This window comes from Podarcis liolepis (assembly GCF_965112155.1).
Source record: "Podarcis liolepis genome assembly, chromosome: 2".
NCBI lineage: Eukaryota > Metazoa > Chordata > Lepidosauria > Squamata > Lacertidae > Podarcis > Podarcis liolepis.
Window position 1 is genome coordinate 99,786,216 of NC_139555.1, and position 16,973 is coordinate 99,803,188.

The 16,973-nt window shown below is 43.3% G+C and overlaps 1 protein-coding gene across 50 annotated transcripts in view; it reads left to right on the forward strand.

The window, feature by feature from the left end:
• Positions 1 to 16,973, forward strand: part of MAGI1 (membrane associated guanylate kinase, WW and PDZ domain containing 1) — a 480,329-nt gene that overhangs the window by 442,599 nt on the left and 20,757 nt on the right. For 26 of the 50 annotated variants that reach the window (XM_083491085.1, XM_083491061.1, XM_083491105.1 and 23 more), the window contains 4 exons: positions 1,986 to 2,063; positions 10,516 to 10,607; positions 12,599 to 12,791; positions 15,041 to 15,334. In XM_083491085.1, the coding sequence (XP_083347211.1) occupies positions 1,986 to 2,063; positions 10,516 to 10,607; positions 12,599 to 12,791; positions 15,041 to 15,334 (657 nt within the window). The remainder of the gene's footprint in view (positions 1 to 1,985; positions 2,064 to 10,515; positions 10,608 to 12,598; positions 12,792 to 15,040; positions 15,335 to 16,973) is intronic. The other 24 variants (XM_083491069.1, XM_083491092.1, XM_083491110.1 and 21 more) reach the window with 1 other exon arrangement.

Genomic DNA, 16,973 nt, shown 5'->3' on the forward strand with positions numbered 1-16,973 from the left:
GTAAGTGATAATGAGTGACATAATTCTTGGCTTGATCATTTCCAAGAAGTATCCTTTACCTATTCAGAGATTAAGAGTTCTCAAGAGAATATGGCAAATTTAGGGTCATGAATTTTAAAAGTGGACCTATATCTGGGGGGAAAAATAGAATATTCTCCTCTCTCATTTATTGTTTTAGTCTTAAACTTCCTTGAGGATTGCAACAATCTGTTGTTGTGCTGCCTGCATGCTTTGCGGAGCTGCTGTATCCTACGCATGGCCATCTGTCAAAACAGCAGTGACAAAATGAATTAATCTGAATTGCAGATGTGTTAATGAGCCCCTTTGAAGGGCTTAAGCATGTTTTAATTAAAAGCAAAGCAGAACAGGGTCGAGGCTTTCTAAAGCTTTTAAAATATTGCAGGTTTTTTAGAAAAAATATTTGGATTTTATTTTCAGTCACACAATAGATAAAAAGCAGCACGTGAAGCTATTCCTTCATCCACAATTAAATAGGCATGGGGAAAATGTGAGCACCATGTAACTAAGGAAATGCTGATGAGGCAGCCTTTAAAAATGGAGTAGTTGTGTAACAGGGGGGAGTGTTTACCCATTTTATGGCTAGGAAACAAAGCACCTACATTTAAACACCCACAATCTTTGTTAGTTTGGGCCATTTTACCAAAAACAGGCCTCTGTTGATGACCAAGAGGCAGAGTTGTTGCAGAGCTTGCTCGTTTATTTTTTTACTAGTTCATTTCTAAACTTCGGATCATGGTTGTGTTGTCTAGAGGTCTTTGGGCCTTTTATGTTCCTTATTTCTATATGATTCCCAGGCATAAGCTTAACATAGGTTCAAGTGTAAAGACTTTAAAATTGCTCTTTGTGACTGGCGGGCCAAAATATATGTATTCTAGCTATGGAGGTACAGTAAGAGCTTTGAGGTACTGATAAACATTGTTTTATTTTGGGTGCACTGGGGTGGCCTAAAGGGTGAGAGCTCAGGTATCTCTCCCTCAAATAACAAACTCTGGTTGTGAGTGCTGATGTCATGATTTGAAGCCAAAACCCAGAAATATATTGGAATATTTGGGGGAACCCCAGTGATGGCAGAAGTACAAGCAGCCTGTTCATTCATTCATTCATTCATTGGGGTGGGGAGCACAACCTAAGGTAGGAACTCTTAAGAGCTCTGTGCATGACAGCTAAGGAATGTTGACTGCCATTTGGAAAGGGAAATAGTGGAGTGTCGTGGAGGAAGGCATGGCTGACCGACAAGAACCCTGAATAGGAGTGGTCCTGATAGAACGTGAGGATTGGATGTTGTGTTGCAGGTCACACTTGTGTATTTTGATCCTGATAATGGGAAGCCACATTATGTGAATATCCAGAATGCGCGCCAATAACAAGACCTTCATGCTATAAGGAATTGTTGGTTAACTTTTAATACATGCATTGTCTTAGACTTGCATGAACACATGTGCATTATGAAATAATAGTAGAATCTGATTTTCAACTACCGCATGTATTTGGTTTAAGCAGATGCTCTAGGGACACAAGGCAAGACTTTACTCAACCTCCTGCAGCTACTGGTTAGCTTTAGTTTTAAAAGTAGCACAATAAAGCAGCAACTTAATGAAAAGTATTCAGTATAATTTTCTTGTGTGTATAGGTTTTGTTTCCTAATCCACAAGATAAGTCTGTTGTCAAATGTCTATGCACTTAAAAAAAAAGGCAAATATTTCCTAGTTTTTCTGAAACCCAGTTTGAATGTATTTACAATGATGCATATTCAACCATTTCCCACATTAGATAAGGCCAGTATTGTATACACCTGGCAAGACAGGTAGGTCTGTTCTAATCCTTAGCAGCTGCAATCTTTTCTGTAATAGTAAGGGCATGAAAGCTGAATCAGAGCTGTTAACAGTCAACGCTAAACTGAAATGAACAAACAAGAAAACAAAATCCCATTAAGCTTTGCAAAATGTTAAAATTAATATTCACAGCTATGTCACCTTCGCCTGCGACTGGACTGAGCAAGGGTGAAAGAGAGAGAGAAATCAATTCCACGAATTTTGGAGAATGTAAGAATGAGCCGAGAGCTTTATATCTGTCTTGTTGTCCATCTTGTGGTAGTGTCTGTGATTGGGGGGCAATTCATACGGGTCAGGTGGGGTTGGAGGGGGAAGCATGATGGGCACTGACGGTTTCATATGCCTTCTTCAAATGTTCCATTGCCAAAGAGCAAGATGGGGTAATCTAGCAGAAGGGAAGAATCTTGTTGTGTTGTGTAAGCTTTACCTGAATAGCAATTGGATAGGGGAGGGTTACCTGTATCCATCTGGGATCATTCTTTCTCATCAGCTGTTCAAAACTCTTTCTATTACTTTTGCAATGAAGCCCTTGAGAGAATGGCAGTAATGAGCCAACACTGATTGCCCTCAAGCCACCACTGGTTTTAGAAATGCTACTTATGTCATGGGGCGAGGTGGGGTTAGAATAAAGAAGTAGTTGTGCTAAAACGCACAGTAAAGTCCCTTCCATTGAAAAAAAAAATTTGTGGGGGTCTGCAGTCAAAATTTTAATTAAGTTAGATTTGAATTAAGTATTTTATGACAATTCACAGCAGCCTCTGAGTGTGCTAATCAGTCTACAAACACTGATTTACAATTTGATGAAAAAAAAATAAATTAAAATAAACCCTGTGGTGGTGGAAAAGAAATCATACTGTGGTAAATAGGCAAACAAAGGGATGCGGGTGGCGCTGTGGGTTAAACCACAGAGCCTAGGACTTGCCGATCAGAAGGTCGGCAGTTCGAATCCCCGCAACAGGGTGAGCTCCCGTTGCTCGGTCCCTGCTCCTGCCAACCTAGCAGTTCGAAAGCACGTCAAAGTGCAAGTAGATAAATAGATACCACTCTGGTGGGAAGGTAAACAGTGTTTCCATGCGCTGCTCTGGTTCACCAGACTGTATGCCATCTCCCTTGGCCAAGAAAGCGAGATGAGCGCCGCAACCCTAGAGTCGGCCACGACTGGACCTAATGGTCAGGGGTCCCTTTACCTTTACTGTGTTCGGGCTTCACAGATGTCTTCCATCTTATGTGGCTAGTTTTTGCCGCTGCCACGTGTTGCATACCAGGCTCTATATTCACATATAGGAAAAATGCCAGTCACGTGTTTGTAAGATACATAGCAAGAGCACGTCTTGTGCAACAACATCCAGTGGCTGATCTTCAGTAATCCTATGAGTTCAGGATCACCCAGTTTGCCCAATCCAAAACACGCAGAAACAATATGTGCCGGTCAGAACTGGGAATGAGCTTTGGTTGGCTGGCAGCCTGATCAACTCCTAATGTCAGCCATTAAATTGGGCCAATCAGTGCAAAAGTCTTCAAAAAGAATTTTGTCCCACTTTTGTTTGTGTTGTGCCGTATGTTGTGCATGTGTGTGTTTGTGTTTCAGAGTGCTGTTGTCCTCTTAACATAGCATTTTGTCCAGAATGCAGTTTTGGATTATATCAACCTTAATGAAAGAAAGGGGGTATTAGAAGCTTCCTTGCCTTGTTCCCTTGTACTGTATTGATTTAAAGCCCTGGCTGAAAAGTATAGCTTCGGGGTCACACATGCTGGCTTTTCGATTGGATTGGATTGTTTCAAACCAAATTTATCATTAAGTGTTCTAGCCATAGGGTACAACAATTAAAATTCACAACAGCAGGGGGATAAACAATAATTGTGCAGGCAAAGCCGTAAAAGAAAGATTCCATGAAATACACAAGGATCGATGAACGAATCTTTAAGTGGAGTGAGTGACTAAGCATACAAATCCTGAACAGTAATACTGCAGCAAGAGCACCCTTCTTAACCTTGAAAATGTCAACTCCCTTACATAAAATCACATCCGTATGAACAAAAGTCCGTGTAAACTGTCACTGTAGTCGTCATGAAACAAGCTGCCCTGTTTACCAGACTGCTACCTTTACAATTTAAGAATAGCTCTCTGATGAGCTGGAGCCCCAAACAGAGGAGCATTGTTCGAGATGAGATCTAATTCATCCTCTCCAGCTTGAACCTTACAAAGATCGTGATGATAATGTGGTATATATGTCGTTCAAGAGAACAGAGCCTGAAACAATAGATTTGTATCTGAACAAGAAACAGAAGGCAATGCTTTGGCTGCGGATGGGAAGCACTGTAGAGTTGACAAATGGAAAGGTGTGAGGAGATGCTGAGACAAAAAGTGTTCCACGCTGGAGTGCCCAGCAGAAGCTCTTTTGCCTCTATCAGACAAGCTGTGTATTCTCAACTGGTTTGGCCCAGGCTCCGACGTGAGTCACTGAACAGAACCTTTGCCATCTATCTCTGGTTTCTTTTGCTTTGGTTGTCTAAAGCCAGTGATAAATACCAATTAACTTAGGATGCGGTCCACCTTATGTCAGAGGTTAGTGTCAGAGTTCGCCAATTTTAATGCAATTGAGCTTGCATTGTTTTCACTGCGCTGCCGCAAGAAGGCAAGAGTCACCGTTTCCAGCAAACCAGCCTTCAAGCAACTAAGGCTTAACTGAGTCCAATTATGGTCTTCCACGATATTTATCACCTTATTATTCTGTAATTGTATTTAGAAGATTGTTAAGCCATGGCTCAGTGCACTAATACATGGGAGTTTTAAAAATATTTTAGCTTAATAAACACTGATCAATTAAGATGAGAGTGCATACAAAGTGTGCACACAGATCAATGGCTGTAAAACATTGCAGAAACTAGCAGATGTCTGCCTTGTCTCATTTCTATACTTTTTGTTTATGCATTTGTTTGGTGTTCCTACTTGAATAAACCCTCTGCCGTGAGCCATTGAAAAAGGATAGCAGCTCCGAAATCTCAGCCAGACCCCTTTTAGGGAGGTTAAACTGTGAGTTCAGTTCTGACAGCATAGCACCTGCTTGGTGTGATATAATCAACAATACATGGAACCCACAGTACTTGTATTTAAGCTGATTTAAATTCATTAGCTTCCCCCCAACATCCCAGTCAAAGTACAGTAACTTGACTTTCTAAGTGAAAATGTCGAGAAGCTCCTTGGTGCTTCCATGAGCCAGGTGTGTTCAGTCGATGGCAGCTTTCATCCACAGAGCTGGTGGGAATTATAATGGTATGATTTTGGATCCAACAGTAAGCAAAACCTGCTTGATGTCATGAATGTGGCAGAGCACGGAATTGGAAGTACAACCCCATCTAGAACAGGTTGATCTCCATCTCCTTGAGATTGAGTTTCAGTTTATTGGCCCTCATCCAGACAATTACTGATTCTGGGCACTGGCTCAGCACTTCAATGGCCTCTGCTAAATCCAATCAAAAGGAGAGAGAGATGGAGAGAGAGAGGTGAACATTTTAAACATCACAATGGCTCCTTTTTCCAAATCCTCAAATCTACCAGCAGTTTCATGTAGGGACAAGATGGAACACTGCATTTGAGCCATCTCTCTCTGGTTGGTGTTTCATTTAGGATCATTTCAGTTTCTGAATGAGTCTTTGATCATGGAGAAACAAAAGAGACACCTGGAAATTCATAGTTGACACAAATTCTACTGATACGATGCTGGGAACATAGATGTAGCTATTTGATGTTATTATTATTAACCAGGCCACCTCTCACCATAATCCTGTGCAGATTTGATTATGAAAGCTTCAAATTTAGTTTCACAATTGGTGCGACTTAGTGCTGGCTCATTCTGCCAGTGGACCATAATACAAATTGATGAGTCAATCATGTTTTAATTGTCTTTTGCCTAAGTATTATTTTAAGTGGAGTCTTAAAGTGGAGCCTGAAGTCTTTCACTTCCTCTGATTCATCATTTCACAGATTTGGGATAGGAGTGAGTACCATTGTACTTTGTCCTTGATCTAGGAAAATTCTTTGTCACAGTCTCATAGCACATGCTCTAGGATCAGTGATGGCCAAACTTGGCCCTCCAGCTGTTTTGGGACTACAATTCCCATCATCCCTGACCACTGGTCCTGTTGGCTAGGGATGATAGGAGTTGTAGTCCCAAAGCAGCTGGAAGGCCAAGTTTGGCCATCACCGGACTAGATGGACTTCTACATTTTGGACTCCTTTATCTGGGCTTTCTTTGATTGGACAGCCTTCAGGGTTGAATGCTGTCTTTGATAGGGAGCTTCTCCTTCAGCTCCACTAAGCAGAGCAGTTGCTTTATTCACATTATTTTACTATAATCACACATATTTAACACATGTTTCTGGCTTTCAAAAATTATGTTGAATGTATTTTGGGGTCTTGAAAATAATAATTAAAAGAATGTGTTTATGTTTGTGTTTTAATGGAAATTGGGTATCTGATCTTTTGAAGAGTTGTTTCTTTACCTTTAAGTATACATCATGGAAAAGTTTTACACATAGACATACCAAAATTAATCAAAGTGCTACAGTCCCCTACAACCCAATAAATAGTAAATGTATTTGAAGTTGTCCCCTGGTGTTAGTTCGTAGGCAAAATTAATTTTGCATTTTAAAAAAATTAATAACCCAGTTCAAATATGCATCACCTTTGTTAATTGCATTTGACGCTTAGGGCTTTGGTGCATTTTACATTTAATTGTTGACACCTTCTGGAAAGTCGGTGCAACTGGCTTTTACAGTAGCTTATCTCTATATTTCAGTGGTTAATGTGGTACATTGAATGGGATGTTTGGCCTGTAAAATAAACCGCTTACCCTAGAAAACTGTGGCCAATAATTAGCAAATATTGCATGCTGTTGTGAAAATAATCATAAAGCACCACCATATACCAAAAAATTATTCTATAAATATCTCCTTTCATCCATAATTAGATAAAAATCGAAGCACACCATGTTAGGAAGAAAAGTTTAATGCAACACAGTGTGTGGCAGCTCTGGAAATGGCAAATGCCATCCTATGGATCATTAGGAAAGGGGTTGAAAATAAAACTGTTAATAATATTGTAATGCCATTATACAAATATGTGGTGCATCCACACTTGGAATTCTATGTTCTGGTTGCCACACCTCAAAAAGGATACCGTAGAACGGGAAAGGTTTCAGGAGAAGGTAAGCAAAACCATTAAAGGGATGAAGCAACTCCCCTATGAGAAAAGGTTGGAGCACTGGGGACTCTTTAGAAAAGGCGAGGAAGAAGGGACATGATAAAGGTAAAGGGTAAAGGGACCCCTGACCATTAGGTCCAGTTGTGGCCAACTCTGGGGTTGCGGCGCTCATCTCGCTTTACTGGCCGAGGGAGCCTGCGTACAGCTACCGGGTCATGTGGCCAGCATGACTAAGCCGCTTCTGGCGAACCAGAGCAGCGCACAGAAACACGCTTTACCTTTCCGCCAGAGTGGTACCTATTTATCTACTTGCACTTTGGCGTGCTTTTGAACTGCTAGGTTGGCAGGAGCAGGGACCGAGCAACAGAAGCTCACCCCATCGCAGGGATTCGAACCGCCGACCTTCTGATCGGCAAGTGCTAGGCTCTGTGGTTTAACCCACAGCGCCACCCGCGTCCCAAAGGGGCATGATAGAGCAGCATAAAATTACGTACAGTGGTGCCTCGCAAGACGAAATTAATTCGTTCCGCAAGTTTTTTCTTCTTGCGAGTTTTTCGTCTTGCGAAGCACGGTTTCCCATAGGAATGCATTGAAAATCAATGCGTTCCTAGGGAAACCGCCTTCAGACCAGGTCCGGGGACAGTCTGTCCCCCGACCTCTTCTGAAGGCTGGGGGGGGGGGACAAGGGCTTTTCTTCCCACCCCCAGCCTTCAGAAGGCTGTTCTGAAGGCTGGCAGTGGGAAGAAAAGCCCTTCTTCCCACCTCCCGCCCCGCAAGCTCCGGGGACAGGAGGGCTTTGCTGCCGACCGCCAGCATTTTAAAAGCCCCTGCTGTCCTGGGGCGATTTTAAAATGCTGGCGGGCGGGAGCGAAGTCTCTGCTGTCCCGGGGAGATTTTAAAATGCTGGGGGTCGGCAGCGAACGCTTCGCTCCCGCCCGCCAGCATTTTAAGATCGCCCGGGGCAGCGGAGAAGTCTCCGCTGTCCCGGGAAGGCAGGCGGGGGGGAGCAAAGACTTTTGCCCCCCGCCGATCTTCAGAAGAGGTCCAGGACCTCTTCTGAAGGCCGGCTGTGGGCGAAAGTCTTTGCTCCCGACCGCCAGCAATTTAAAACAGGTCCCCGGAGATTTCCCTATGGGCTTTCGTCTTGCGAAGCAAGCCCATAGGGAAATTCGTCTTGCAAAGCGCCTCCAAAACAGAAAACCCTTTCGTCTTGTGGGTTTTCCGTCTTGCGAGGCATTCGTCTTGCGGGGTACCACTGTATGCTGTGGAGAATGTGATTAGGGAGAGTTCCCCCCCCCCTCTAGAGTCCAGCACCATCCAGTGAAACTCCTTGTTGGGAGATTCAGGACAAAATAAATGGGGAGAGCACTGTTGCACTCAGGTCCCACTTAAAGGTTTCCCTGTGGGTATCTGGTGTAAGAACAGGATGCTGGGCTCAGTGGGCCTTTGACCTGATCCAGCATGGCTCTTTGTACCTTCTTATCATGTAACCAAATCTGATTGCTTGATAAAGGCAAAAGCTGGGTGAGTAGAAATGATTCCAAAGCGGTAGCTGAGAAGGGAAACCACAGAACCGCACTCTCACAGTCACCTAAAAGTGCCCGAAGATTTTATGAGGGAACAGTTCAGTGCCCCCCCCGGGGGGGGTAATCGTATTTCACCTGGAGTATGTTTGCAAGTGACTATTTGGTGTAGGATAGTGGTGGCCAAACTTGCTCCTCCAGCTGTTTTGGGACTACAACTCCCATCATCCCTGACCACTGGTCCTGTTAGGTAGGGATGATGGGAGTTGTAGTCCCAAAACAGCTGGAGGGCCAAGTTTGACCATCACTGGTGTAGGACTACTGCTACAACTTTTTGACGTTAATATGATGGCCAGGACATGCTCTTTTGAGGTCACATAATGAAGCCAGCTTGCTGAATGTAAGCAGGTCTGGTTATGGTCATTGGGCAGACATGAACTTTACGCAAGTAATTTTTTAAAACAAATGCAGGTATATAGAAGAGAGAAGCTCCTAATAATTTCATTGGGGCTTACGCAAGAGAGGTTTTGCAAGGGTTATGCCCAGTTGTTCCAGCTATTTATAGCATTATTCAATAGCAGTAATGCTGACAATAAGAAATAATGTCGCGCAGATGTCAATTATTGCAACAGCCGTTGCAGCGCAGAGCTCTTGATTTGTTCTCCTCTCTCCGGCCTTATGAAAAGAAAATCAACTGTTTTATGTTACTAATGGAGTTACACTCTTTTATAGACCCTCATTTGTATAATGACAAAAGTCTATTTGCTCGTGATTTCCAAAAAGGACCCTGGATTTATTACTAACAACAGATGAGTTCTAATACTGCAGTGCTAGGCAAACGTCTGATTTGCATCCAGTCGCAAACCTAAAACAAAAACAATGCCTAATAACATGATTGTTCTGAAACTGTTTAGCATAATCACAAAATCCCGAAAGGTGCTTCAGTATTTCTTGGTGGCGGGCCTCATTAAAGTCTGTAAGCAAAAGAAGGAAATATCCAGTAAAGCAGCAAGAAAATATTGAGGAACCACATTCCCGGTTTAACACTAAAAGATGACTTCAAAACTATGGATCTGAGAGATTAACAGACCTTACTTTCCTTGCCTGGGATTCTAATTTCCCAGTGGATCCTCTAACCTCCTCCTCATATTTGCACTTCTCTTTTGCAGAGAAAATAGTAGGTTGCATTTTGTTCCCACTCCTCTCAGTCTTTCTTTTAAATACACTACTAGGAAGTTACAAACCTGGTGCCTTCAGGTTTGTGAGAAGATTATATCAGAAGGGTATTATAGCAACTATTCCACCAACCCAGAATCTCAGGTTGGTGCTGTTCTAAAGCAGAAAAGAGGAGCGGAGCAATGGCACAAAGCAAATGCCTCAAAAGCAAGATCATTGCTTTGATTTGTCAGCTGCAAGGGCCGAGAGACAGCGAGGTTACTGGAATCCCCTTCATCTGGTGTGAACAGTATTCAGGAATCCAGGAATCCCTGGCATGTGCAGGCAAGGGGCAGGATATGTAATGGACATGTACAGACAAATGCAATATTGTTTTGACATGACTTTATCTGGTACCTTGAGCCAGATATAAATAAATAAGATATAAATAAGATATAAATAAAAAGTACATAAAGATTTATTTCCCGTGCAGCCCTGTGGAGCTTGGTATGATGCAGAGTTCCTCCCAAGATCAAAGGCAAGTTGTTGGGTCTTTCCTTTCACAGCTGTCCCCCATCTGTCCAGGGAAATCCCCAGAGGCCGAGCCATTTTATAATAGGACATCATAGATAACTACACATGCATTTTGAGAATTATGTAATGTGGTGCCATTCAGCGTAAGTAAAATGGTCTGCTTAGAAGGGGATTTCATTGTGTATATGTGCTTTTTTTCCCAAGTCAGCTTTGTGGTAAAGCATTAATTCTTCCTATTTTCTTGCAGTTCCCGATTATCAAGAGCAGGATATTTTTCTATGGAGAAAAGAGACTGGATTTGGATTTAGGATTCTTGGTGGAAATGAGCCTGGAGAACCTGTAAGTATTTTGACATTTTTATCTCTTTTTTATCTCTTTACCCCGGAATTTTCAGATCTGCATTCGCCAGAATACGTGTCCAATAATATTTCATCTGCATCCTTTCAGCCACTTGATTTTAAAAACAAGCAAAACCAGATCAGAGTGCTGAGCTATGTTCTGAATAGCTAAGGTTATGAAGAGTGTTGATCTTTGTTCACATAGAGGTCTATTTCTGCTATCAACTGGCTTAGACCCCCGAGCTGTTTTGCAGCAGCTACTGACCAGAACGTCAACAGATGTTAGCAACTTTGGGCTGCTTTGATTTAGGTCACACTCGAGCCAAGGCTTCTGATCTTATTACCAGTCCCTTGAGCTGAATAAATACAGTCTCATTCAGCAGGACTCTCCAAGAAAATGAATGTCATCTTAAATAGAGGAGGAAAGGCACAATCATGGGTAAAGGAACGGAAGTCTAGAGATTTGCGCTAGTAATGATCTGCTGAGCCTTTCCATGAATCTCAGGATCAAAATTCTAGAATTCGTTTCCCAGGGGCAAAGTCATACAATACATATATTCTTTGAAGAAGGGTGTTCATAGGGAAATATGAAAGCGACTTGTATCAAGTTGGGCCAATGCCCCATCTAGCCTAGTTAACAGCTGCTCTGGCTAGATAATTAATTTCAGTGGTTCTACTCCGCATTGGACTTAGTTGGCTACAGCCCAAAATTTGTAGCTGTCATTACAGGTAATTTGTAAGATGCCTTGCATGCCTATGGCTCTCTTAACTGTGTTGCACCATGGGAACAGTAGTTCATGGAAGTGGAGACATTCAGAAGGGGGGGGGGAATTCTCACTTTGTGAGAATGATACAATGATGGGCTATTTGCTGGCATGCCATGAAAACTGCCGCCTACACAGAAGCCTTCATGAGAGCCAGCATAGTGTAGTGGTTAAGAGTGGTGGACTCGTAATCTGGTGAACCAGGTTCGCTTCCCTGCTCCTCCACACGCAGCTGCTGGGTGACCTTGGGCTAGCCACCCTTCTCTGAAGTCTCTCAGCCTCACTCACCTCACAGAGTGTTTGTTGTGGGGGAGGAAGGGAAAGGAGATTGTTAGCCGCTTTGAGACTCCTTAAGGGGAGTGAAAGGCGGGATATCAAGTCCAAACTCTTCTTCTTCTTCTTCTTCTTCACATGGTCAACTGATATCATCAACTTGTGTGCATGTGTAGAGGCCTCTAGGTTCCTCTGTCATAGTACCGGGAGTGGGGGCAGTGCACAGATATGCCCCCTGTATAAATAAAGTTAGGGCATACTTTTGCTAAGGGGATAATGACCCTGTTGGGAAGCTCTGAGAATATGTACTGCTTCCATGTTCAAAGTTTAGGAAAGTAAGGTAGTTGACCAAAGTATGGCACTGACTGACCCTTTGGGCCTTTTCTGCCATCCCTTCCACATTGTTGCCTCACTGGTATCATCCATCTGGGTCCGGCCCTTTGGGCACATCTGACATGACCCAGATGTAGTCACGTAATAGCCTGGATTACATTGGTCCACTTGGCTAGAAGATGTTTGGGTATAGACCGAGGGCAGGGAACCTCTACCTTGGTGGGCAAATGCAACCCTCCAGGCCTATCTATTTGCTGCTTGGGACTTTCCCCGCTCATACCCCAACTCCATGGACCCACAACTTCCCAGAGTATTTTTCCCAGCTGAAATGTGTCCTTAAACCTCTGGGTTGCCTGGGTGGAGAGATGTGAGCATTTGGGCCTGTCTAAGCAGCCTCTGACTTATGTATGGCTGGAATGTCCCCTACGCCCCTTCTTCTGCCCCCTTTTGCACTGGTGTGCATCCCCTGGTTACAGTTGCCCACAAGGGGATACAGTCCTTGACCCCGATATAAGGTTCCCTGGCTGTGGACAGTCCTGATTTGGTGCTGTGGGATGAGATTTCACTTCTTCCGCAATTCTGACAGCGATTCTTCTCTCGCACCTGCACATGCTTCTCGCAGATTTACATTGGTCACATTGTGCCACTGGGTGCTGCAGATGCCGATGGCCGCCTGCGATCTGGGGACGAATTGATCTGCGTGGATGGGACCCCTGTTGTCGGGAAATCTCACCAGCTTGTAGTTCAGCTTATGCAACAGGCCGCCAAGCAAGGCCATGTCAATCTGACTGTCAGGCGCAAAGTGGTTTACACAGGTAGGTTGCAATGTGACTCGCAGGGTTTTTTTGTTTTGTTTTTGTTTTTACTCCTGTCTCTGGATGAAAGTGAACTACTTTCTAAAGATCAAAAGCTTCAGGTTCTAGCAAAAAATAGCAATGCACCGTTCTGTTATTTATATTTTGCTTTTTAACCCCCGGGTTTTTTTTGGCTGGTTTTTGTTTGAGGCTTTTCGAACACAGTATAAATATAGGCTGAAATGTTTTCAAGCTGAGAAGTTGACTGCTGGTGATTAGAAGAGATATGTTGCCACTTTCCAAGGGTTTCCCCCCATTGGGTTTAGTTTCAATTTACCATTTTAAAGGATAATCTCTTATAGGATAAAAAATATTGTGAAACTGATAGACCTGTAAAGTGGTAATCATTTTATAGTACTACCCGCAAGGGAGCACATAGCCATGTTATCCAAATCCTAATGTTGGATGCCGATGGTTCTGCCCTAAAAAAGGCCCTTGCTGGAGCTGACTAAACTACATTTAGGCCATAATCATGTACACACTTGCCTGGATGTGTGTCCCATTGAGCTCAGTGGGTCTTATTCTGAGTAGATATGCGTGGGATTCCACTATTTATCCAGCAATCCGTATCCAGCAGATGTTTCAGAGAAGCCTACCTAGCATGAACAGCCACCCCCCGGTTGTTCCCAACAAGTTTACTGCATATATGACTGTGTGCTAGTGCTAACCCAGAAGTATAGGAAGTGTTCCTGGTGTCAGCATGGCATAGCTCAATATCAAACATCAGGTCAATTGGATTGCATGATCCATGCTGGGCCCCTATTGAAGTGTCAGTATGGACTTGGAATTCCCAGTGGGTATGGATTTGGGAGGATGATTAAGATGGGCAGTGTATTAATAATAATAATAATAATAATAATAATAATAATAATAATAAAATTATTATTATTATTATTATTATTATTATTATTATTATTATTATTTCCCCAATGGCATTCTCTTAATTTTGCCTTTGGACCTATAGGAAACTATGTTTTAGCATATTCAGAGTCAGTGTTGATACATTTCCTCTGCATAAAAATAATAATGGAGGGATAGCCGTGGAAATTGTTAAGGCAGAATACAAACCCCACTGCATGATTTTGTGCAGGAAAGATTCATTAGCAGGGACAAGCAGGCATCCAGACTCATGCCTGCATATACCGTATTTTTCACTCTAAACACGCACCCAACCATAACACGCACGTAGTTTTTAGAGGAGGAAAATCCATAGGCATGCCACCCGTAGGCATTCCCTCCGTAACACGCACAGACATTTCCCCTTACTTTTTAGGAGGAAAAAAGTGAGTGTTATAGTGCAAAAAATACAGTATTTCCTGCAAAATCTATATGAAGGAAATTTGCCTTCTGATTTTTAACATACCTCTCACGAATTTCTGCGCAGTATGCCTCCATGGAGGAAAAAAACCTGGCATACAGTTTGGCTATAGTGTGCCTTTTCTTTCTGATGTGGCCATATTTAGTACTAGTGGTGTTTGCTTTTCTGTACATAATTATTTGAAGTGACTTTACGAAATAATAATAATAATCAAGGTAAAATACCATAAATAAAATGTGTGAAAACAAAACAGAAACAAGAAATTGGCATGAAAAGTCGCAAGTAAAAGTGTGATAACCCAGTGTTAATCCAGCATGAAATCCACCACTAGAAAAAAAACTAAACCCCCAGTTAAATATTTTCTTTCCTGAATAAATAGGTCTTCGTGCTATCAGGGAGTGAAAGAAGTGATAGAATGTGCCCCCCCTCTCTAGAGAAAGAGTATTTCATAAGGTGGGTCATCACTTCTGAACAGACTGTGCACCAAGCCCCAGCTGACAGAACAGCAGAAAGAAGGGACATATTTCAAGGAAGCCTCAGATGACTTCAGGGGTTGTTGGGGAAGAATACATGGAAGAAAACACTTCCTAAGATAGTCTTACGCAGTGGTACCTCTGGTTGCGGACGGGATCCGTTCCAGAGGTCCGGCCGGATCCCAAGGTTTTCACAACCAGAGAGACCGCTTTGGGGCATGCGCACGCGGCAAAAACCCGGAAATATACTTCTGGGTTTGCCACTGACGCATCCCGAAGTTTACGTAACCGGAGGAATACGTAAGCGCAGGTATGACTGTAGTATGTAGACCTTGATATTTCCCTCACATAATTAGAAATTCAGCAACTCGTTCAGTTATCTCTTGGTGTTGAGAGACGATTGCCTCTTTCCGAAACAGTTCCGAAAGCAGAGAACGAGGTCCCCTCCCCAGCCTCATCTCACCACAGCAGCAACCAGCCTGCTTCTCTGACAGAGGAGAAGCGCACTCCGCAGGGGAGCCAGAACTCGCTCAACACTGTCAGTTCCGGCAGTGGCAGCACCAGCGGAATCGGCAGCGGAGGAGGCGGGGGCAGCGGTGTGGTCAGCACTGTGGTGCAGCCCTACGATGTGGAAATACGCCGTGGAGAGAATGAAGGCTTTGGCTTTGTCATCGTGTCTTCCGTTAGCCGGCCAGAAGCTGGAACGACGTTTGGTAAGTGCAGAACGTGCTTAGAATTGCTTTGGTTCTTTAATCGGTTTCCTTGGTGGCTGGGGCTCTTTTACCTGCGCTCATAAGCGCCTCTATGTTTCCGAGATACATAAACTAGCTTGGCACACCGTTGATTTGTGCATCCCATTGCATGCTGCAGGCTTCCTCAACCTCTGCCCACCATATATTTTTGGCCTTCAACTCCCATGATCCCTAGCTAGCAGGACCAGTGGTCAGGGATGATGGGAATTGTAGTCTCGAAACATCCAGAGGGCCTAGGTTGAGAAAGCCTGGCATAGTGGATCCCATTTTGATGGGGAGTTTTGTCTTGCATTGTCCTGTATCGAGGCAGCTGAATTCAGCAACTCTTTCGTTATAACCATTAATTTACCTGGGTGAGGTCTTCTTCATTTCACTTACGGTGTTGTATCTCACGAGTAAAACTCAACTTATTTATGACCAACCCTGAGGCAACACTGTGAAAAGAGCCTGAGTTGATTTGCCTCTGTACAGTGAGAATAATAATTACAGTTACTAAACAGTAATTGCAGTTCATGAATGTACTCCCTATTCTATTTAATTAATATGTTTAATTGGAAAGTCAAGCTTTGGGAGTTGTTTCCCTCCAGGGTCTTGTTCAAAGCTGTATTAGAGGAGAGGGGCTGTTTTTGTTTTTTGGAAAGCAGACTGACATTTTGAACTCTTGAGTAAGGACAGTAGTAGAAGAGGTTGTCACTCACTGAACTCTTCTCCAGCGACAAAGCCTGTAGGCCTGAGTTTAACGCAAGTGCCCTCTCTGACAGGTGGCTATCCCTGGGAACAAACGGTGCTTTATTCTATATATGTACTTGTGAATAACTCTGGGTTTTTTTAAAAAAAAAAATGGCCCTTTCACATTTATAGACATAAAAAAATATTTTGTTAAAATATTAATTTAACTGATCTTCAGGATGCATCACTGCACTCCCAAGTTCCCATTAAGTGAAACATGCAGACATTTAGTGGGGCCCGTGAAATCACTGAAGGTAATACTAGACTTAAATTTTGTTTGTGATACTTTTACGGCCCCTTCTCAGTATCTCCGCTGTCTCTCGCATTATGGCCACCCTGTGAGTTTGGGAAATGCCATTTATTCCAAGCTCTGGCAGCCAATAGGCATTCCAGATAAGGAATGGCTCCTGCTGTTCCAGTGAGTCTCAGTTTAACATTTACCACTATAAGCACTCCATGCAGCCAGCATCACATTTCAGAAGTGCTTCACCCCCACACCAGCATATGTGTGTACATTGTATGTGTTCTTGCAGCCTGGATCCCCTGTGGGTTCTGTGCTGGCATGGTGCCCTTGCCTGGGGGTAAGGCATGTTTTAGAACATGATGCCAAGAAGCGGGATGCTTGCGCCAACGTACTTTGTCTGTGGCCGTGTCTTACGTGTCTCTTCAACATTCAGCTGAGGACCGTAGATGTGACACACACACAGCAAGTCCTTTCCATTCAGGTTTTGTTTCTCCAGGCACCAGAGAAAGCATAATCTAAATTAACTCAAGCATCCATCAATGGTAATTAGCTGCCCCATACATCTTAAATGTGGCACGGGGATGGAACTGGAGGTTCTTGGAAGGAACCCCCCAGACATAAAAAGAA